The sequence below is a fragment of the Rhinolophus hipposideros genome, assembly GCF_964194185.1.
Source record: "Rhinolophus hipposideros genome assembly, chromosome: 26".
Taxonomy (NCBI): Eukaryota; Metazoa; Chordata; class Mammalia; order Chiroptera; family Rhinolophidae; genus Rhinolophus; species Rhinolophus hipposideros.
Genome location: NC_138072.1, coordinates 1,313,067 through 1,336,837, shown reverse-complemented (window position 1 = coordinate 1,336,837; position 23,771 = coordinate 1,313,067). Strand labels below are relative to the sequence as shown.

General features: G+C 46.6%; 1 protein-coding gene across 4 annotated transcripts in view; it reads left to right on the top strand.

Annotated features, from left to right (window-relative positions):
- Nucleotides 1–17,528, top strand: part of CAMSAP2 (calmodulin regulated spectrin associated protein family member 2) — a 63,408-nt gene extending 45,880 nt beyond the window's left edge. For 2 of the 4 annotated variants that reach the window (XM_081038951.1, XM_081038949.1), the window contains 11 exons: nt 203–296; nt 1,945–2,038; nt 4,748–4,830; nt 5,145–5,214; nt 5,910–8,109; nt 9,633–9,769; nt 10,292–10,509; nt 11,502–11,574; nt 12,348–12,463; nt 13,943–14,061; nt 14,635–17,528. In XM_081038951.1, coding sequence (XP_080895077.1) covers nt 203–296; nt 1,945–2,038; nt 4,748–4,830; nt 5,145–5,214; nt 5,910–8,109; nt 9,633–9,769; nt 10,292–10,509; nt 11,502–11,574; nt 12,348–12,463; nt 13,943–14,061; nt 14,635–14,940 — 3,510 coding nt within the window. In that variant the 3' untranslated portion in view covers nt 14,941–17,528. Of the gene's footprint in view, nt 1–202; nt 297–1,944; nt 2,039–4,747; nt 4,831–5,144; nt 5,215–5,909; nt 8,110–9,632; nt 9,770–10,291; nt 10,510–11,474; nt 11,575–12,347; nt 12,464–13,942; nt 14,062–14,634 lie in introns of all 4 variants that reach the window. The other 2 variants (XM_081038950.1, XM_081038948.1) reach the window with 1 other exon arrangement.
- The last annotated feature ends 6,243 nt before the right edge of the window (nt 17,529–23,771 follow it).

Genomic DNA, 23,771 nt, shown 5'->3' with positions numbered 1-23,771 from the left:
TCTGGAACGGTAGAGAATGTGAAGAATTGTTGTAAATTTTACCTACAGACGCTAATATTCTAGTCTAGGTTTAATAGCCTAGAGTGGATATACTCCACTGATGGATGAATGACATTTAATCCATGTTTTAATGGGTAATTGTCACTACTTCGGGGTCCAGTTTCACCTGATTGTTCTTTCCATTTCTTACCTCTCTTCACAGAGTAATTACCTGGTGTTCATGGCAGAGCTCTTCTGGTGGTTTGAAGTTGTGAAGCCGTCGTTTGTGCAGCCCCGTGCGGTGTGCCCACGAGGAGGTGACCAGTCGCTTACGTTTAAGCAGTTTAAGTGTTCCGACAACAGGCGGCAGGGAGAGTTTGTGTCGGCTTCTTTTAGAGGGAAGCCTCCCATTGTTCATGTTCCAGCCAGTAGGCTTGCTCAGTTCCGAATATTTTAATATTTAAAGCCACTAAATTCTCTATGAGACACAAATGACATAGGAAAGGAAAAGAAAATGGAGAGGATGGCTCTTGGATTTGAATCCTGATCTTGTAGAACTTTTAGCTTTAACTATTTGTTCACTTTTTCTCTTTGCATCTTTTATCCCCATCCCTAGCTTTGATTCCCTATTAGATTCTGAGTTTTTAACATTGTTACCAGGAATCCACTCAAATTATGGCTTGGTTTTAATCTGCCATTTGAATTTGGCATTAAACTATATTAAAAATGTATATACACACATATATATATATATATACACACATACACCTAATAGGTTTTGTGATTGTTATAGTATCATGATCTATTGATTGTATATAATAAGAAAACTAATAATAGACGGGTTATTATAAAGACCTCTAGAAATAAGCAACAAAAATCTTCCTGCATTTTCTCTAAAACAAAACAAATTTTCCACTGGCTTCCATTATAAAACCAGAGGCTTATTTCTATAGGGAAAGAATGGTCCTAAGTTACAAGTTTGCCCCACTAGAGAAGTTCTTCCAGCACAACTCTGGGACCAGTTTTTTCCGCTGCCAAAGGCCGTCCTTCCCAACACAAAACGTGATTATTGTGCGTCCCAACTGCTTAGGTGCTTTCCCTGGCTCCAAATTTTAGTATTTTTCTCACCAGTACCCTTATTTCTCTCCATCTCTATCCTCCTGCCCCAAAAACTCAAAGAGAAAGAGATCAGGAAGGAGGGAAAAATATGTAGTCAAGGGGAATGCATGTCACTCTCAGGAGTAGCCCACTGCATCTCAGGCACACGTCTGTGAAATGTGCAATAAAAAGTCATCTGTTCCGTCTCAAGCTGTTTAAGGCAGATTGTGTGTGTTGATCCATTATGTACCAAAGAATACCTGTAAGGAAGTGGAGATCCTTCCCTAAGGCCATTAGGTAAAGTCAGATGACTTCAGTAATTATCATAACCAATATCTGTACAGCTTTTTACAGTTCACATAGAATTTTCCTATACATTGCTGTTGTTGATTTCGTTTGTGAAGCCCACTGTTCAAAGTATTCAACACCTATTATACTAGGTCTCAAAGGCAAGAAGTTAGTTGCGTCTTCTCCAGAGTTATTTATACAAAAATGTAAACTATATCAGTGGGTTAATTATTAACCAATGAAATTCTGTCTCTTTAACTGATTACCAAAATATCAACTATTCCATAAAGAAACAAAATTAGACACTCAGACTTATTTTTATTTTTAAGTATCTGTAGTTATTTTATGTTAAGCCTTTTTCCTCAATTAAAAGCCAGAACACTTCAAGAAGAGTTTAAAGAAAATTTTCCCTTTTGAAAATTATTTAAGAAGATAGCTTTAAACATGCTATGATTTCTCTATAAGTAATAATGGAAATTGAGATTAAATTTAAGCTTTTATTTGTGGTCTAGAATTCTTGAAATAATGTTGGAAACATGCTTCATTCATTATTTTGAGGGGTTTTACCTTCTCTTGTAGCTGAACCTGTGAGCGACATGCCTCCAGTTCCTGTCGCGAATGCCGCCAGAAGGAGCCCCTTGGACCGTTCCTGCTCTTCTGGCTTCCCTGCGAGGTAGACCCCAGAATGCTCCCTTCCCCATGGCTCGCTACTAATGAAATCAAAATAAGGTTATATCGTATTCGAGTCTTTAAAATTTCAGTTGGACTTTGAACAAAATAAATTTTAATCAGCTTACCCCATTAAAACCTCTTTTAACTCTAATGTAATTGAAATTGACACTGAAATGAATGCTTCATAAATAGGCTTTTATGAATCACACTGGAAAGTGGGAGAATATATTCTAAAGTCCACATAACGAGCCTAAAACCAAACTTGCTGCATGACATGTTTATGATTGAGGACTGCTGAAATGATAGGTGACTCTTAGTCCTCCGGGAGACATTTTAAAATTCTGTTTAGATCTTTACATTTTTTGTGTGATTTCTTAATCTTTGCAGCAGTTTTTCCTGTTTTGTTTGTTCGGTACTGTAGCTTTTGAGAGGTCATGATAGAATATTTATTGTAATATTGAATCTTTATCTAATGCTTTAGTTGTTAATATCAGGAACTGAATTGAAAGCTAAGTAAAAATTTAATATCAGCATAATCCTGATAATTCTGACCCAAATATATGAGAGACATTAATATGTTTTAAAATATTTTTCAGCAGATACTGTAAGCAGCTTTCATGTGTATTTACTAGAACCCAAAATTATATTGACTTTGGACTCCTTAATTTATCTGATTTTTTAAATTTAAAATTGATGTCTTTTGTGGGTTTTTTTTAGAAATTCAAGTAGATCCATTAAAAATACACTTAAAAAATTATAAGAAACTGAAAGGCTTTCTATGTGACTTGTTGGCTTGGCATGAAAATTGGAACTTGGCTATGCGCTTGTTCTGCAGGTGTTACTCAGTCCTCCCACTTGCGAGGCTTCTGATGTGTGTGAAACCCTCACCGTGCGCGTACCCCCTGCCTACGGCATTTCCTACAGGTTGAGGAAGCATGTTGTTTCCCTTATCCTTGGATTTACTACTGTGAATTCTTACTACTTGCATTAAGCTTTCTACTCTGTAACTATCCTTGAGATTTACCACAAAGAGGGTAAGTTAGACTATTGCTGATCTAGGATCTTCTCTCTATGTTTCCCATGGGAAACGTCTACCATATTACTTCCTCAGTGCTTTCATGGGGTGGTAGCACTGTGACATTTCCCGACTTGAAAATTTAGAAAACACTCAGTATTCTAGGTCGTAACTCTTGAACTATGAAATCTCTAAAATCTCTAACTTTCCACTTGAAGAGTAGATTATTCCATAATTATGATTTCTAGGAAACTGAGTGGACAGCCTTCCATGTTTCGGACACTGGAGAATGTCTCAAGGCCCTCTGGAAGACTCGCCTTTTCTGCCACTCAGACATCTGAGTGGCCACCTTCTTCCATTTTTTTAGCAGAAAAACTTCCTCTAACCCAGAAGCAAGTCTGAGTTCTTTTCCTTGAAGAGACATTGTTTAGCTGTCATTCTGGACCCTCGTAATCCTCTCATCTCATCTCCAAATGTCATTGCACCTAAATAATGGCTGTATGAAGGAAAAAAGAAAACATAGGAAGAAGGCAAAGCAAAAGACATTTCTAGCAGCTATTGGACACACTTGGCTCCTAGCCTGTCCAGTTCTTACACCAGATCAAAATCCCCTATGGAGATGTGAAAGGGAGACAATTCATAGGAATTAACAGTACCTTAGCCGTGATTTGGGAAAGAAGAAAAGAGTGAATGTATTCTCATGACTTCCTGCGTGTATTCAGGATTCTCCTCCCATCATAGATGGAAGGGAGAGTAGCAAGTGGACATGGTTTCAGAGGGAGGAATAATAGAGACAAACACGACAGGGGCAGTGTGAGTATCTCTGACCGTCCCAACAGATGATTACCAGCAAAACTGGGAGAAAATGTGAGATGCAGCTCAGGGGAAAGGCCGCGGCCACAGAAGAGCATATGCTTCAGACAGACAGAGCAAGGTTACTCAAGTTCAAAAGCAAGGCATTGTGACTTTCAGAAAAGCTCTTTAGTTAGGCTTTCATTAAATAGTAAGAACACAGTTGTTGCTTACCTCTGAATTCACTAGTTGACTTATTCATGTGGTTGAAAAATAACGTGGCCAGGGCTGCAGAAGTCCCCACTTCGTTCCCAGCCGATTGGGGTGGGGGTGCTTAACTCATCCACCTGACTGCACGTAGGCCATTGCAGACGTAACACTTAGAAAGAGAAGCACCTAATTCTGGCCAAGTGCCATTCGGATTTGAGAACTAGCCTGTCTAACCCCCTGGAAACGGCTGGGCTGAAAGAAGAAGCTCCCGGAAAGCCCCATACCCTCACAGGTAGCTTGCTCTGTTAATCCTAATGTGACTTAGAGACGCAGAAGGCAGCTGGCCAGGCCTACAGGGCTTGTTACACCTGCGGCTTCTACAGGTTTAGATTTGACCCAAGTATTTCAAACTGATGGCTTTCACTTTTTATTTCTCAGTTTTTAGGTTTGTAAAAAGAAAATGATGTGAATATCTTCTCTCTCAAGGACGTGGAGATGGATGTATTTCATAAAATCCATAAAGACATAATCATAGCCAACCTTTGGTTTCAACAGTGTATTATACTTCCTTCCTTTTTTCAGTTTAGGACAGACAGTCAGAGGTGAAGGTGGTGTTCCTAGTTTCAGCCATTCTATATAAAGTTTATGTTAAAAGAGCTAAAACGTAATGTTTTAAATGTATTTACATTGCAGTGGGGAAGAATCTGCATTTCCACACTCTTCTCATCATTTGTCTTCTCGATACTCACGTCCCCAAGCTCATTCTTCAGCCTCAGGTAATAGATTTGAGAAAGCCTAAGAAATGCCATTGAAATGGGTTAACTGGGACATGATTAAGGATAAATGTAAATAAACAAAAATATCCAGACTTTTTTCTGAAAAAATGTTGCATACACACCAAAAGGTTGATTTGTTTCTTTTTGCTTGCTTTTCTTGATAAAATGATCTGTTTCTCCATATGCACTTATTTTTTAGTGCTATTCATGAATCCTCAAATATGTGAAATCTGTTAAATTACTATAAGTTAAAACTTTTTACATGGTTTCAATGCCTTTCCTTTTTTTTTTTTTTTTTTTTTTGGCTTTTGAAGGAGGAATTAGAAGGTCTTCATCTATGTCTTACGTTGATGGCTTCATAGGGACATGGCCCAAAGAGAAAAGGTAAACAGAATGATTTTTAGTATCCTCACACTATCAAGAAATGCTAATTCTCTGTGTGCGTGTCTCTTTATCATTGTTAACCAAATTGGAATGGACTTTTAATTAGCACCTAAATTTGAAAAGGGATCATAGGTGATCGATCAGAGGGCTAAAGGGCAAAGGTAGCCCGTAGCCCTAACCTTACCTTGGACAGTATGACTGAGAAGTTGGGGAAAAAACGAGGTAGTGTATAGTCAGCCCTCGGTATCTGTGGGTTCCACGTCTGTGGATTCAACCAACCATGGATTGAAAACATTCAGGAAAAAAAGTCATGTTGTTGCTGACGTGCTGACGTGTACTGTATGCTAAGGCCTAGGTAACTGTGTCCGTACTGGGTATCTAGAGACTTTTGTCATGTCATTATTCCCTAAACGATGCAGTGTAGCTGTTTACACAGCACTTACATTGTATTAGGTATTATAAGTGTCCAGAGATGACTGTAGGTAGATGGGAGGATACGCGTAGGTTACGAGCAAATACTGCGCCATTTTTTACAAGGGACGTGAGCACGCACAGATTCTGGTGTCTGCTGGGGTCCTGGAACCCAGCCCTCACAGATGCCGAGGAACGACTGTAATTTTAAATAATTGTTCAGTGATATAAACCCATTTCTTTTCTGGGATTATCTAAGGATTATCTCTTTAAATTTGTTTCAGATCATCAGTGCATGGAGTTTCATTTGATATTTCTTTTGATAAAGAAAATATTGTACAGAGAGCCACCCCAAACAGAGGAATCACTCGTTCTATTAGTAACGAAGGACTTTCTCTGAACAATAATCGTGTATCTAAAAACATTCGGAAAAATCTGTCCTTCAAGCCTGTAAACGGAGAAGAGGAAGCAGGAAGTATTGAAGAAGAGCTTAATATCGGCTCTGCCAGTGACCTCCAGTCGTACGCGCCCCTTCGCGCAGATAAGCTAAATTCTAATGAGAACATTCTTTACGAGCTTCCCAATGGGCCTTTACAAAACAGAGTCCTTCTGGATGAGTTTGGCAATCAGATCGAGACACCGAGCATTGAAGAAGCATTACAAATAATTCACGACATGGACAAGTCTCCCCATACACCTCGGCCAGACCAAGTTGCCAACGGCTTCTTTCTTCACAGCCAGGACGTGAGTATCATGAACACCAGTGTCAAGCGGCATCAGGCCAGTCCTGAGGACACAGGCGACACGAGAGGCGCCCTGAGTCCCATCACCGACAACACCGAGGTGGACACTGGGATTCATGTTCCTTCAGAAGACATTCCTGAGACTCTGGATGAAGATTCTTCCTTGAGAGATTACACAGTGAGCCTCGACTCGGCCATGGACGACGCGTCCCGCTTCCTTCAGGAGCAAGAGCTGCGGGGCAGCAGCGCCCGGGAAGCGCTGAGTCCTTGCCCGAGTACCGTGAGCACCAGGTCTCAACCTGGCAGCAGCGCGTCTTCCAGCTCCGGGGTGAAAATGACCAGCTTTGCCGAACAGAAGTTCCGGAAACTGAACCATACCGATGGCAAGAGTAGTGGAAGCAGTTCTCAGAAAACGACCCCCGAGGGCTCGGAGCTGAACATCCCGCACGTGGTCACGTGGGCGCACATCCCGGACGAGGCCGGCCTTCCGCAGGGACGGGACACCACCCAGCTGCTGGCCTCGGAGATGGTGCAGCTGCGGATGAAGCTGGAGGAGAAGAGGCGAGCCATCGAGGCCCAGAAGAAGAAGGTGGAGGCTGCCTTCACCAAACAGAGGCAGAAGATGGGGCGCACAGCCTTCCTCACTGTCGTGAAGAAGAAAGGGGACGGCATCTCCCCGCTCCGGGAGGAAGCCGCGGGCGCGGAGGACGAGAAGGTGTACAGCGAGCGCGCCCAGGACAAGGAGCCGGACAGAGCGGGCGGCCAGCGCAGCCGCTCCCTGGCGGACATCAAGGGCAGCGCGGACAGTGCCCCGGCCAAGTGGCGCAAGTCGCCCCCCAGCCCTGTGGACGCCGACAAGCAGTGGAACCTGGCCAGCCCCTCAGAAGAAACGGTCAACGAGGGGGAGATTTTGGAGTACACCAAGTCCATCGAAAAGCTCAACTCGTCGCTGCGTTTTCTGCAGCAGGAGATGCAGCGCTTGTCTCTGCAGCAGGACATGCTCATGCAGATGAGGGAGCGCCAGTCGTGGGTGATCTCCCCGCCGCAGCCGTCCCCACAGAGACACGTCCGGGACCTGAAAGCCCCCCGGCAGGCCGGCCCGCCACCGGCCAGCGCCCCGCTGTCCTCAGACTCCCCGCGTGCCACGCATCCATCGCCGCAGTCTGCTGCCAGGAAGAGCACCTCTTTCTCCGTCAAAAATCAAAGGACTCCTCGGCCAAATGAGTTAAAACTCACGCCCCTGAATCGGACGTTGACGGCCCCTCGGTCCGTGGACAGTCTCCCTCGGTTACGGAGGTTTTCCCCAAGCCAGGTTCCCATTCAGACGCGCTCGTTTGTGTGTTTTGGGGACGACGGAGAAGCTCAGGGGAAGGAGTCCAGGGCCAAGGAGGACATTAGAAAGGAGGACGAGGCCGCCAGAGAGACGTGTGAGCAGCAGGTGCGCCACCCGGACGCCAAGGAGCTGAGGCCGCCCGAGTCGAGTGTCGCGGAAGTCCTGTCCCAGCCGGTCACGGAGACTGTGTGTCTGACACCAAACGAGGGCCCCCTGGGCCCCACGGAGCCTCCTGCCCGGCCGGCTTTCCCAGCGGCGGCTCCTAAAAGCGCAAATCTGATTGAAGTTTCCCTCTCAGACTTGAAAGCCCCCGTAAAGGCCCAGGGGTCTGTGGAGAAAGACGACGGGGAAAGTGACAAAGAGCAGCTGGATGATGACCAGAAGGTGTGCTGCGGATTCTTTTTCAAGGTAATGGCGCTGGGCGCGTCTCAGGCGTCCTGGGGCTGGGGTTGTCTTTTCCTCTGACGCGCTCGCTTCTCTCAGCAGCAGCCCCTTGTTACCGGTTTGCCGTCGGCGCTCAGCTGGGTTGGCCCTCCCCTTGGGCACCACGGTGACGCCAGCTCCCTGCGATTTCTAGAACAGTCTTCTTCCATCACAGCCACTGATCATGTTTGCCTGCGCTGTGCTTGCTCCCCTGCCTCGCTCCCTTTCACAGAAGCCTTTCACAATTGAGCTGTTCGGATCTCCTCAGATGCTACTCGAAGTCCTCCTCCCGAGAGCGCAATGCAGTTGGGCCTCTGTAGTCAGAGAACCCGAGGTGCCTGTCGAGCAACATGCAGCCCCTTAGCGTCACGTCAGCCCGTTGGTCCACCACCTCCCCGTAACCTCTTTTGTTCTGTTCTCTCCCACTCACTTCACATGTCATCTGTCTGCCGCTCGGAGCCTCCGTGATTCCTTCAGTTTCACAGGAATCACTGTTTGGTCTGCTGTGTCCTAAACATGCTCATCGTGGTACCTGCCACCCCGAGTTTCAGCTCTTTTGTTGTGATTTGCTCGTGCCACAGGCTCTCAGAGCAAGAACTCCTGCAGGCACTGCGTCACTTTGTCCCCAGAGCGCACCCGGCCCGGTGTACGTAGTGTGTTAGGTGCAGACACGTGAATATCCCGATGGTCGTGTCCCTCCCGACTTCATCCGGGTCCATCACTCTGGGTCCCTACGCCAAGCACCTTCCTCGTGTGATGTCTCAGCTCCTTGAGCTCAGGCGCATTTCTCTTCCCGTTTGAACCCCGTGCGCCTGGCATTGTGTCGTGACTGTGCCAGACACCAGGAAATGCGTGCCACGCAGTCCTTAAGACAATGACCTGCTTCCCTGACCTCAGAAGTGTTCCGGAAGCTGTCAGAACGGGGCTGTCCCCGAGGCTCAGGTGGAAGCCGAGGCAGGCCCAGGAGGCCGACGGGTCGTGAGCACAGCAGGACGGCCGTGCTCTCTCCAGAGGCCAAGCCCTCCCCGTAGTTCAGGCCCTGTGGGCACCTGTGAGCACCTCGGCTTACAGAACGCGGCAGGGTTTCACTTGTGCCGCGTAACTCAGGGAGCTAATTTTTGATGCTTTTACTTGCGTTTTCTTTGTTGAGCATGTATTTTAAATACCATTTCAATGCAATGCTTTTTTAAAAATTGGGGCAAACTCCCCACTCAAGTTATTAGGGCCCAGCAAAAACTGTCCTTTCTTTCCTTCCTACGGTTCTTCTTTGCTAACTTCCTATGTTGTAAAACATGTAATTAAGTAAGTTTGTGCTCTTCGTTACTTGATAGAACCGATACCACTTTCATTCATTTCTTCCTCCATAATTTCTGGAACATGTCCACATATGGTGTGGGGTTAGACTAAGGTTGAATAGATCACATTTTCAGTTATAAGCATGACTACAACTGAAACGAGAATATTAGCACCTAAAACATCTCATCTTTCTCAATGAAATCGGTTCTTAGGATGACCAAAAAGCAGAAAATGATATGGCAATGAAACGGGCAGCTTTGTTGGAGAAACGGTTGAGAAGGGAAAAAGAGACCCAGCTTCGCAAACAGCAGTTGGAAGCAGAAATGGAGCATAAGAAGGAGGAGACCAGGTAAGGGCTACAGCAGTTTGGCCGAAGTGCTTATGGCGCTGGGTGTCGGGGAGATGGGACAGTGTGTGCCCCAGGAGGCAGCGTCTCTTCTGCCTTTTGCTGACATGCTTTTCAGACCTTTGCGCCATGGAAAGGCAGCTGAGTTAGTTAATGCTGATTTCTGCTGCTTTTTGTATGTTCAGTTATTTCCCCAAAGTATTACTTACCTGTATGTTTTCATCCTAAGTTTGAAGCATTTCGAGGCAATTTCTCCAGAAACATTAAGGTAATTTCACTGGGTTTTACACACACACCCACACACCCACCCACACTCACACACATTATTTTTAAAGTAGTTATTTTTTATTAATGGCATATTTATATATATTTAAATGACCTAAGTTATCTCAAGTATATTTTAAATGAACCATTTTTCCAAGGTGCTGAAAAGTCATAGTTTTACCTACTCACATAAATACGTACTCTCCAATGTCTGTTTTCTGTGATATGCAGAATAAGAAATTTAACCATTTGGTTTCGTAGGCGTAAAACTGAGGAAGAACGTCAGAAGAAAGAAGATGAGAGGGCACGCAGAGAGTTTATTAGGCAAGAATATATGAGGCGCAAACAGCTGAAACTAATGGAAGACATGGATACAGTAATTAAACCCCGTTCTCAAATAGCAAAAAAAAAACAGCGCCCAAAATCTATTCACAGAGATCATATTGAATCCCCCAAAACACCAATCAAAGGTCCTCCAGGTAACACAGCTTATTACGCAGAGTCTGTTCATAAACAACACCAGCCTGGCTCGTCATACTAACGTGATTGTGCTAAATGAGATCCACCTCTGAGACTGCATGCTCCGTGTCTGGAAAACCAGAATGAGCAGATGTCGTGTTTATGATTTACTAGTATTATGTGTGCATGCATATATTCAATAGGACAGATACGAGTGCTAAAGAATCCAATTTAAATACTAACGTCTTAGGGAACTCTGCCCTCTGATACAGTCTCCCCGGATTATTAACCTCCCTTCCTTCCCATTCTTGTAAATGTGAGGACAGACGTTGTGTGCATGACATGAATAAGAAACCCATCGGTGTCGTAAGGGACATGAGATCAAGAGTTCACGAGTTCCTCCTTTAAGATAGAAATGATCAAAAACCTAAATTTATCATTTTTGGAGTTGAGAGGATATATATATATATTTTAACTTAACATGCATACTCATTGTTTAAAAAAAATTTATTAAAACTAAACATGGAGGAAAATTTTAGAAAATTCCCATAATTATTTTAAAACAGGAAAAATAATATAACTCTGCCTTTTCTAACAGTGAAATTATGTTAACTGAAGTTAACAAATTAATTTTTCACCTAGGAATTAGATACTCCTAAATATATTTTATTCTTTGTGTTTATTTCTTTTGTTAATTTTCCTTCTGTTGCCTTTTTTCTTATACTCACCATATCATGTGTCATATTACCACTTTCCTTTTGGAATAAATCCTAACAGCAGTTTTTTCATTATTTCTTAAAAGTAGGCTCATTGCTAATTGTAAATGAATTGTGCACATATGCATGCATGCATATTATGTATTTAAGAGTAAAAAAGATGGAAACTGCAGAACTGCAGAAGCTCAATTCGCGTAAGCTGGTGTCAGCTAATGAACAGACTCATTTCTAGTTGCTCCTGTTAAGTTTCTGGTTTTGTTTTTGTTCAGGATCACGAATTTATCGTGTTTTTTCAGTCTCCAGCCTTTCTTTGGCATCACTGAACACGGGCGATAACGAGAGTGTGCTTTCAGGCAAGAGGACACCCAGGTAAATCCTTCAGGTCAACCCTTTTCACAGGAAAGCGTGTGTTCCCTGCAATTATTCTATATTTTGTAATAATTATCATCAAAATTTTTGTACGTTTTGCTGATTAAAATGGTTTGGGTTCTCTTAAAGGAGATTAGTATATAAAAGGTCTATTCACCTTTCACTGTTTTGTTTTTTAGAAGCTTAGAATCACCGACATTGATAAGATACTTCTTATTAACTATGTAAATCATTTATACTAATTGCTGAATGGCTGTGATAAAAATCACAGTCTGGAGAAGTAGAAAGTCCGTCAACTATGTAGCGACAGCCTCTAGTTTGTTTTCCACCAAATAGAAAGAGGTTTTTCCCCATTAGAATAATTCTCAAGTCGGTTGCCTCTGACATAGGCAAGATCTGTGTTGTATTGTGTCCTAGGATATAGATTAGGAGCTAAAGTTAGCATTTCGTTACCTGACATTGTAATCCCTACTTGAAAAAAAGGACGTTTCTAGTGAAGTCGTCACCTCTGAGTTCTTACCTTGGTAGAACGGCACCATCCTGTTGCGTGAAGTGCCGGTTTTCATGTGCAAAGCATTCATTTCTTCAGTCAGCAGGTACTGTGCAGCGCCTGCGGCCCTCTGGGCACTTGGGTGGAACAAGACAGTTATCACCATCTTTGTATTTGTAAGCCTCTAGCTTGATTTGGGTTGCTTCTCTCACACATCCCCTGCTGACCCTCGCACTGTCCTTTCCTCGCTTGAGACATGAAAATGATTGTCTTTACTATGCAGATCAGAGTCTGTGGAAGGCTTCTTGTCTCCGAGTCGCTGCGGCAGTCGGAATGGAGAGAAAGACTGGGAAAACGCATCAACCACTTCTTCGGTGGCGTCTGGGGCGGAGTACACAGGTTCGTGTCTATGTATTTGTAGAGCAACATTTTCCTTAAACACAGGGATGAGAATAGATGTGGGGTCTGCTGAAGAAGGCTTCACTGGTCGCCTCTGCTCTCAGCACGGGAGACTGGTCAAAAGCAGTGGCACACACAGGTCCGCCTAGCGAGGCAGTAACTTGTCCCAGATGATGAGATAAGTTTCCAAACAGAAGGACGCCTCTTCCCTCTCCTCTCGTAGAGCTGCTGTGTTGTGGTTTGGGTCTGAAGAGGGTGCAGAGAGTGTGTCCGCAGTCACGGGTGCTGAGCACTGAGCAAAGGCTGGAATGCTCGAAGTGCCCGCTGTAGCACTGGGACTCCAGCTGTCCAGAAGTGTGCGTCCTTTAAAGCACTGAGAAACTGCACTGGACGGAGGAGGGCCACCAGCCTCACGTGTCCCCATCAGGGCCTCCCCCAGCCCCTGGCTGGCTAGGTATTACTGAGATCAGCACAAACTGAGGAATAGAATGTAAGGAGAGGACTTCTAATGGAATGAAGCAGGAGAGGAAATGAGAGGAAACATGCTCTGTCAAGAGGTCGATGGAAAGGCACAGGGGAGCATGCGTGGGCCCCCACGCGCTCTCCTGGAGCTGGGAGCCTGTGCTTCAGGCTGTGGCTTTGGGCCAGGCTGCCAGCCTTTAAGGCTGGGCCCAGATGGTATCTCTATTATTCCCTCTACTTCTGTGTGCCCGTTCAGACCATAGTGGCCGGACTCTGTTCTAAGCCTAGAGTGAGAGTTCTGGGAGTGCACTGGACCCGCTCGCACGGTTGGTGGGAATCACACCAGCTGCAGACCCACTGGTAGCTTGAAAGCGGCCATGGGAGGAGTCACTGACACCACAGCAATAGGTAAACCACAAATCAGGGCTGACGGCTTTCTTTCCCCGAGACCTGGCTTCTGAGCCCACCAGTGCGGGGCAGGCTCAGGCCTACCCTCCCCGGGCAGAGCTTAGTGGGACTGAATAGGAGGCAGCCTTCCTGACAGGAATGTTCCAGGTCAGTGGCAGAAGTGCTTCTGTGCTTTGCAGACTACAGAGCACCACCGGGGCAAAAAGTGCTACAAAATCGGAGGTGTGGGAGAAGGAAAAGATGAAGCTTCCTTGACTTTTTAAAAGCTTAAGTTGCTCACAGACCCATTCTGCTTTAAGCTCCCCGATAGCCTTAGCAGAGTTGAGAAAGAAGGTGACACAGGCAGTGTGACCGTTACAGCGGCGCCTGAGTCCAGCACTGCTCCCAGGGCAGCACTGCTCCGGTGCAGGCCAGGAGCAGCCTGCAGGGGACCCGAGTGTCCCTGGGTGCTAAGAGTGTGTGACTGCGCTCCAGCCAGCAGGGCCTCGGGTGCAGGACTGCTTTTCTGTCACGGTGTTTCATCGGTGTAAGAACAGGGGAGTCATTTGAACGTAGTGGTACTTCTGACTTAGGAATGCTTTTTTTATCATCATCAAATTCTTACCACAGGACCAAAGCTCTACAAGGAACCCAGTGCAAAATCCAATAAGCACATAATACAAAACGCTTTAGCTCACTGCTGTTTGGCTGGAAAAGTAAATGAAGGTCAGAAGAAAAAAATACTGGAGGTAAGTGTGTTTGCATGGAAATTAAATTTCACAGCATCCTCAAATGATAGGGGTCTTCCCTCTCTCAGCTCAGGAAACAAGACTCCTCATCAGCTCTGAGCATCTCAACAGCACGTGACCATCTGTAACTGTGTTTAGGTTTCTAGGTTTTACTCCATCCACTTCCAAATGGGGTCCTGGGCTTATGTGACGGTATAAAATTATAAATTATGTTCTCGCCCAGAATCACTCAATCATGTTTCATGAATGCACGTAACACAGCCTTCCTTTTTGAAAAGGAAGCTATATTGCAGAGAAGATAAATCAGGGCCTGGCTGGTAAGGAAGAGACGCTGTGACTAAGCGCGGGGTTGGTGAGTACCTCGACATGAGCACAGCGTTCCTTCCGTACACGCTGTCTGCATGCTTTTCAATTCAGGTGTCTTTGCTTCCATAATGCGCACCTGATTTTGGCTATTAACTTTTTTAAAAATTAAATGTCATCAGATGGGACCAAGAAATGTGCACAATTAATTCTGTGAAGTGTTTAAGGGTTTTTAGTGGTGTTTTGTTTTGTTTTCGTTTTATCCCAAAGGAAATGGAGAAGTCAGACGCCAACAACTTCTTAATTTTGTTCCGGGACTCAGGCTGTCAGTTCAGGTCATTGTATACCTACTGCCCGGAAACGGAGGACATTAATAAACTGACTGGGATAGGCCCTAAATCCATCACGAAGAAAATGATCGAAGGACTTTACAAGTACAATTCTGACAGGAAGCAGTTCAGCCACATCCCCGCTAAAACATTATCTGCCAGTGTCGATGCGATCACCATCCACAGCCACCTGTGGCAGACCAAGAGACCAATGACGCCCAAAAAACTCCTGCCCACTAAAGCATAGGGGCCGGGAAGCGTTTGCTTCAGGACATTCGTGGTGAATTGCACTTCATCTTTCCTGCCTGTAGAAAACCTTTCTAATTGCCAACAGACTTCTGTGCATTGAAACGGGACACTGAGCTCTGTTGTGAACAGCTGGCATGTAAACCACAGAGTTTGGGAGCGCAGAAGGTTCTCGCTGAGGTGGTGAGTCCAAGCGATGAGGAACGTGCTTTCTCTCCCAGGTGGACATGGTGTCATCGGGCTCTCCTGCTCGGTGCCCAACACTGAAACACTGAATTCTCAGACACTAGGTGGTAGGAACATGGCTAAGATGACAAATTCTGTGTTTTATTTGTTGCTTTTCTAAAAACTTTTAATGTATGTGCTTGTCTTCAGAGGGTTTATTTTGACATTTTTTTCTCCTTGGGGGTTTATTTTAAGATAACTTTATATTTTATTTCACGTGGAAATCATGAGAGTAGGAAATAGGCCTTCCCAGGGAATTCGCACCTTTCTTAGGATGCTAAGAGAAACACTAGTGTTTAGTTTCACAGTAACCCTCCTGTTTTAATGGTGTTAGTTGTTGGCAAGAATTATCCCGCTAAGTATTTACAGTCGTATTTATTATTCACTCAAGTATTAACATTTCTCTATTAAATAAGAGGAGACATAAAGAGCTGCTGGTAGGTTCGATTCCAACTACATGAGCTTAACCAAGAATGTGTTACAAGAAGTTGCTGATTGAATCAGTGTTGTTTTTACTCCGCTTCTAGCCAACTCAGCATAACTTAGATTGTTCTTTTAACCAAAAGGCTTTCTATCTCTTTTCAGTATGTCACTTTATAAGTTGGCAGAAGTCAATGACACTTTGAGAGTAGTATTTCAACCTAAAGATGTAAGACTCCCTGCCGCAAATTCTCAAGGGTCTTTACATCATATTTATAACTGATGAAAATTATATTTAGAATTTTTAAACTGTACAAAGGGCTACATTTTAATTTTAAAACAGCTTCACATTATTTTACTTATATTGAGTTTTTCTTCTTTTTTATCCTTTTCAAGTGGAACAGCTTAGATTAAGTACACACTTGAAATGTTCTCTATGTGACTTTTGTTCCTTTAACAGTGTATTCCAGAGGGTTAGTTGGGGGAAAACTTCATTCTCAGGAAAAGACTTGAATGATTATGTGACCCTGTCATGTTTCAGTGTTGTGACAACTGTGTAACTTAGGGGAGCGACAGTATTGTGTCATAAATGAGATGCGTGGTTTGTTTTCTTTCGTGGGAAGTAGAGACTAAAATATATACATTTCTCTAATTGAGTTGCTTAGAGAAATAACTAATATCTTATAGGATGTATTTACTTACTTTAAAAACAGACTAGGAATGAGATGTCCCTGAACTGTTCTTTTCTATTATTACACGGCCTTTAGGTACCAGTGCATCTGAATTATCAACATTTTCTCAAATGCTGTCAATATTTTACTGTAATTTATGTTCTTATATTTATGTATATTTGTTAAAACTGTAAAAATTTTCACAGGTTTTTTTCCAATACCTGTGCAAGATACACGTGTGGCTCAAAACTATTTGTGACCTACTGTTTGCATGTAAGAGACCAGGATATGTAACTCTTCTAAGTGTATACATACTGTGTATATAATATATGAATATTAAAAATGGGGGATTGCACATCTTACCTTTCAGACCACAGTTTCTATCACCAGTAGAAGGAAATAATTGTCAGATATTGTTTAGATTAAGACTGGTTTACAAAAATAGCAAATGAATCTAATCAAAATGTGATAAATTATCCTCAAAGGGAGCATTGGTAGGCATTTTACATTACTAAATGTGTTCTTTGCCATCAAATTTCCTTCATCCAAGCAATCTTCTTCATAATGTCACTGGGCCATTCAATTTGTAAAAATTGGACGCAAGACAAGGGAGGAAGTATTGACACTAAACAGGACCACCCTTTGTTCTTAAATTTACGTGTGTCCAACAGTGAGTGTCCGTAGAGTCCAAAAGTAAATGTGGATATTGCCACAAAGTCCATTGCTCTCAGTAGACCGTTTACTTTATTAATGCAGAGGAATATGGATATGTTTCTTTAATCTGCAGACTTTTTTATTATGGTGCAGCTTTTTTAAAAATTATGTTTTAACAATGTACAAATGGAAATGATGCCATTTTATCCAGGCTGGATATTTTCATCACCCTTATTGAAACACTGGTGCTTTCATCATCGGAGGTCAAATTGCTATGACAATTATTCAGTGAAGTTTGCCAAACCCTTGTCACGGTGAGCATGGCCGCGTCAAACTCTGCCGTTTGACACAGCTTCGGAAAGCTCTCAGTTCCTCTCAGCTTTTCGATTTTGTTTTCAAATGACTGTTACAGTTTTTATTTGGCTGTTGAAAGCCAAATTCAGCTTTTCAATGATGGTTTTGTGGACACTGCTGGGCAATGCACCGTGTTCGGAGTGCTCACCTGCCCAGCTGTGGCGCCGCCTACAGGATTTTTAAGATGCTCTAAGATACTGTCAGGTTTGCTCTTTCCTGGTGGAGTGGTTTCCCCTCATTTGAATAAAAGCATGGCACCAAATGATTCCTGTTTCGTGAATAAAATGTGTTTTTTCACAAAGAAATCTTTGAACTTAGGTGAACTCATATAGTTTTCCTTTCTCTTAACCTGTGTTTAAATTTAACAATTTGAATATTCATAAGAGGCAACTTTTAATAATACTAGACGTCGTTTGAATACCGACCTCAAGACGATATTAAGACGTCTGTACCTTTCTGTGCGTAGCTCAGTGTTCACAGTGTGTACCTGTGTTTGTGGCCCTCGCACAGTGATGCTGTGCCTGTTAACTCACTCTCTTTCGATGAATTAGTACTTAAATTGTGCCAGAATTGACAGTGTCCCCTTGAAATTGAGGGGCTCACGAGCGCACTGATCTCCGTACCAGCCATGGGAAGGCAGTTCTTGACTGTTATTCTTTAAGTTTCACTTTGATTTGGCCGATTCTACTTATTGAGACCAGAGCAATTAAAAAACAAAAATCTAATGACACAGCAACAACAGAATCCTCAGACGACACTGCATCCCTGAAGAAACGTGCCATTCCTGAGCAGGGCAGTGTCTGCCTTCAGACCCAGAGCACGACGTTTTCTGATACTGTCATGTTCAGAATAAAAGTCCTTCCCCTAAGATGTGGCAGTATTAGAGGCGTGTACACAGCGGTGGTTCCCTGGAGCCCACACACAACGCGGGTCTGTCCCTGGTCTGGCTAATGACAGGTCCCAACTGAGGCAGAGGGAGACTCTTCTCAGTAGGAGTTGACGAGGGCATTTGGGACCTGTCGGCACAGAAACAGTGAAGAACCACATCCCGGGAAGGGAGTGTGGCTGTGACGCTGTGACCCGGCGTCAGAAAATCACTCTGCCAGGCCTCGGAAGTGGATCTGTGCTTGAAACATTGGCCTGGATCTCCGTCAATGGCAGTTTTGCTTTTAGAAGAAACCATTGCTTCCTCGCATTTGGTGGGGGTGGGGCAAGTCGGGGCCGCTCTCACAGAAGGAGGCCTGGACCCCGTTTCACCTGCTTTTGCTTCTGGGGGTGAACAGGCCTCCTGGCTCCTCGGTATTCCAGAGGCCTCGGCAAGTCCGTTGTGTGCACGTGCTTAATATCACTGGTATTTGCAACTAAAGCTACCTCCGTCCGCCGTGGCTTATGTTTAGGTCAGAAAAATAGAGAAAAAAATGATTCATGTTTCATTGAAGAAGATAATAGTAAATGAGTTACAAAAAAGTGTTTTAAGACCCACTAAGGTTTTTCTTTTCTTTTTTTTCCTAACGTGCAAAGCAAAACCACTTGGCTGCTGGTACCTTCCACTTGAGCCCAAGGGGTTATTTCCTGGGGGAGGGGTGCCGGAGGCCTGTTGGTGCGAGAACATGGCTGTAGGGCACACACACATGGGGCTCGGCTCATGCCCGGCGCCCCCCATCCTCACACCCAGCTGCACTGACCCCTGACCTACTGGCTAGTCAGACCTCAGGGGGTGTGTGTTTGTATGAGAAACATGCTCCCAACCCTCGAACCTATGGAAACCCCCACTTTACTATTGCTTTACAATTGAAAATTCTTCAATTAGCTGTCACGCGTGCACTTGGCAGATGAGGATGGTGAGTCTTTAAAAGACTAGGAACTGTGTCAGGGACACAAGACTAGTGGGTGACAGCATCCGAGCTGGAGGCCACACCCTGTGGTTTTGAGCCCGTGTGTGCCCCACGGTGCAGATGGTGTGGGGTCAAAACACTGCCAGTCTGACAGCTGCACGACGTGGGGACAGACCCATGGCGGATGGAGAGCACAACTGCACTGAAAGTGGGTGTCGTCCCCTGGCTGAACGCCCTCACTGGCGTCAGCACGACGGCAGCTAAGATCACACTGCTGTGCCCGGACATCTAGGTTCACAGAACAAGAATGGAGAGACCCGGCCGACTCTGCCCCCAGGCTGGTCCAGTTCATCGCAGGAACCGTTATTAGGTGCAGGGACCAGGGCACAGGGGCACCTCCAGCCAGGAACGCGCCGTCAGGCGGCGTGCTGGAGCGGCCCCCACAACTGATAACGCGGGCCCAAGGCCACGGCCGACTGGCTCTTCTGGGTGACGGTGAGGGGCTGGTTCCTCAGGCAAAGGCAGCCTGTTAAAGGGGACTTCATGAAGAACACAAGGTCACAGCGCCATCAGCTCTGGTGACACGGCCCTACGGCCGCCGATGACTTCACCCTTTGACCACTGTACCCTCTACACTCTCTGCCTGAGGCAGCTGTGTTGTCCAAGCCGTGTCCTCAGCTGACGGAACCCGTGGAGTGCCACGGGTCCGCGTGTCGTCACGGGAGCGGCCGGTGAATGCCTGTCAGATGGCCAGTCCCTGGCCAGAATCCAAAGGCCCCGAACTGAGGCTGATGTGTGCTAGGCCACCCCTGATTTCCTATCATGGATGTGTTTGCCCTCAAAATAGAAACCCCAGGCTGGCCTTCCTGGCCTGACTCCCTCTGGTTCCCACTTACACTCCAGGGGACCCGGGCGCAGCCTGAAATTCCAAACCTTTGGCGGTGATCTCCGATCGCCTCTTCCCTTCTCCCTTCTCCTCACACTTCCCCCCAGGTGGGGGGCCAGTCTCAGGGCTCAGTCCTTCCTGCCCTCACAGAAGGCCCTCAGTACCCACTGGAGTGTCAGTCAGAGCGGGTACCGAGGGCCTTCTGTGTGTCTAACTGTCATCTCGGCATCTTCACCTGACAGTTCCCGGTCACCCTCAGCCTGTAAATGCCCAGCGGAACCAACTCCTTCCTGGAGCGCATCCAGCCACCAAGGCAGGAACCTCCGGCTGCCGGCTCCATCCACCTCCGGCCCAGAGAGCCAACAGGTCCCATCACGTGCTTTCAGTCTGATCCTCCTCTTCACTGTCACCGGCTCCATGTCACACCTAAGACCACCACCTGGTCTCCCCAAATCCCATGCCCCCCCAAACCATCCTGCCAACTGTTACCCACTTTTCCTAAAGTCTGGATTTCATTGTGAACTCCGGGTACCTTATGATCACAGCACAAAACTAACTCCTGACATCGCGGCCTCAGGGCTCATCCCTACTCAGCTTTGCAGCAACCGCAGGACATGTTAGGGAAATAACCATCCATGAGCATGCCAGGACTCCGAGAAGCTGCCATTTCAAGGGAAGTCTCCAAGTAGCTGTGAAAAAAATGAGCCGGTGGCCGTTCCTACATTTCTCAGTTCATAGTTTTATTGTGAGTTGCAGAGGGTGGGGCTGGCGAAATCGCTGAGAAGCGACTGGAAAACTGTGTCCCTTCTGCTTCCAAATGGGACTGACACAGTGGCGTAAAAAAGTGCATATGTGGAGAATATCTGAAATGGAACGTGGAAAGAGTGGGAAACCCCAGAATAGTGTGGTTATCAACAAATTCTCTTGAAAATGTCCTTCGCTGGTTGGAAGTAAATTCCCCAGGCTCGGGACGATTTTATTGTTTCCAATTCTATAATGTGATTAGATGGCTTTTATGATGAAAAAGGGAAATGTAATTTTCAACACTTTTCCTAAAGGCTTAAGATGATTTGTACAGGAAAACTGAAATGGCGAGGGGGTGGGGGGAGTTGTAAGAGCTTAAACCCACAGATGCGTAGAAATAAACCTACTACCCTGTTTCCCCGAAAATAAGACCTAGCTAGACCATCAGCTCTAATGCGTCTTTTGGAGCAAAAATTAATATGAGACCCGGTATATTATATTTATTATATTTATGACCCGGTCTTATAGTAAAAAAAGACCGGGTCTTATATTAATTTTTGCTCCAAAAGACACATTAGAGTTGATGGTCCAGCTGGGTCTTACTTTCAGGGAAACCTGGTAGTTCAAGGCTTTGGATATTTATTGTCATCTCTTCTGTCTCAGGCTTGTGCCAATCACTGTGATGGATGGAGAGAAGACTGAGAAAGAGGCAGGACCCTTTCCACTTTGCTGTGTAGACAGCTGTCAGTGAGCGGCCAAGCTTCTGGGGTCATGAGGATGAGTGTTTCTAAGCGTTGGCTTGTTTCTTGTCCTTGGGGCGACGAGGGAGCAGAATCCTGGAGTGAGTGGGTCTGGGGCACTAAAAGCAGGCGGGGCCTCTGGGAGGCCAGGCCCCAGCAGCGGCCCCAGCTCCCTCTCATCCACACAAGTGCAGAAGGACCTACAAGACCCAGGCCCGGCCGAGAATCTGCCATGTGCTCTGGGCCACAGACTTCCCTTGGGCATGAGATCACAGCCCCAGGAAGCAGGTCTCTGCTTTTAATAAACAAGCTACTTCTACTTCCGCCCACGCCCGCCTATAACCCCCTCTTGGCTGCTCGCCCATTCTTCTCCTCCTGGCGGTTCCCTTGCTGCTATTCATCTCGGGCTTTCAGAATCACTGGTGCTCTCGGTGTCCCAGACGGAGCTGTGCCCAGAGGAGTGACATCCAGGAGCTCTGCCCCGCCAGCCTTCCAGGGACGAGGCTGCAGGCCCCCTTCTGGGTGCCGCTCAGCAGCACCCGTGTGATTAGACGTTAGAGAACCTTCTGAGTCTCCAGCAGCCCCTCAGATTTCCACCCCTGCGTGGTGGCATCTGTTTTTCCCGGCAGAGCCATCTCAGGCCCGCCCTTGACCCTTCTGCTGAGACCTGTGCTGTTACACTTATCTCTCCCTTCTGTCCCCACGGCCCCCAACGGAGCTGACGCCAAAGGCTCACAGTGGGACTGCCTGAGTCTGTCCCCATCCAGTGCACAGTTCTGCCAGCGACCTTTTCAGAACAGATGGCTGTCTCGTCCTCAAAAATGGGCAGAGGAGTCTCACCACCTACAGAAGGAAATGCTATCCCTGTCATCTGCATCCTCTCCTGCCACCCTCCTCCCATCGGGCTCTGGTGGCCCTGGGCCCGGGAACTGCTGCTCTAGCTCATCTCAGCGCCCTCCTGGGACCCTCATCGGCCAGTGTCATCCCCTGGAATGCCTCTCCCATGTACGCCTCCCTTGGGATGTAACTGCCCCTCCTGAGGCCACGAGGACTCTGTTCCTAGCGTGTCCCAGTGTGACTGCATGTTGGCCCCTAAACATGCTGCACACGCATCTGTGCCCCTGCCTGAACCATGAGCCCTAGACCTGCCACAAGGGGATGGTGCCAGCCACGCACAGGAGCTGACCGTTAATGCACCCACCTCCGACCACATTGCCGAGCAGGCCAGTCACTCATTCCTGGTGACAGTGGGGTGGGCTCTGGCGGGCACATGCCATGGAACATGAGCTCCAAAGCAGCATTCGGGGTGGGGGGCTGTTGGATCTCAATGGCATCACTCAGAATCCCTGCTGCACCCCACCTTCTGGGAAAAGGGCGGAGCTTCCCTCATCCCCCATGTCCTTCCGACTCCGCCCATGAAGCCTGTCCTGACCCTCCCTCCTCTAAGCTCCTGACACCTCACTGAGGACGAGCGGCCTGGAGCTAAGTTGGGCTCCATCTTGTCATCTGTACTGAGGCTCGGCCGTGCTTGGCTGGGTCGGTGGGTTTTGCTGGATGGAGGAACATGGGGAGGAGCTGGGATTTGAAGCGCTGGCTCTGCTTCTTTCATCTGGACCATCTCACCACACCCTTTCCCCAGATTCAAACACTCCCACGAGGCTCCATGAAGACCTGCTTGGGTCAGAAAAGCCTATCTTTGGGTTCAGACACTGAGCCAGCATCTCGGGAGCGAGCAACCACTGGGAGCTCTGACGGCCAACTCCCAATCAGGAGGCAGGTCCCCAAGGGCGGGCTCCTCACCCACCCGACCCATGGTTGCACCCAGAGAGCAGAACCTCTCCTTCCTGGAAAACAGGTGGAGGGGCACAGGCTGACACCCCACCCCCGTTTTGAGCCCCTCATGCAGGGTCTGTCTCCTCATCTGTAAAACCAGACAAAAGGGCAGCCGACAGCATGGGAACAGCCAAGGGGTGGAGAGAACTGAGGACCGCTCCCACCGGCTCCCTTTGCACCCTGATATCAGGCTGCTCCCACGGGGAGGCAGGGTGGGTCTCCTGGGCCCGAGGACTTTCCCTCCAGCACCCGCTACGAAGCCCCCGTGCCCTGTCCCTGCCCTTCCGCTGGGTTCAGCCCGGAATCCTAGGCCACCATCTCCACCACACCCTCGGCCCCTCCTCCAGCACCTTCCTGCCCACCCATCGCCCGGGCCCCGGTGGCAGGAAGGGAGGTGCTGGGCACCGTCCCTTTAGAGCTGCCACCTGCGCCCAGGGCCAGGTCATCTGTGCGCACACCTCCGCCCTGAC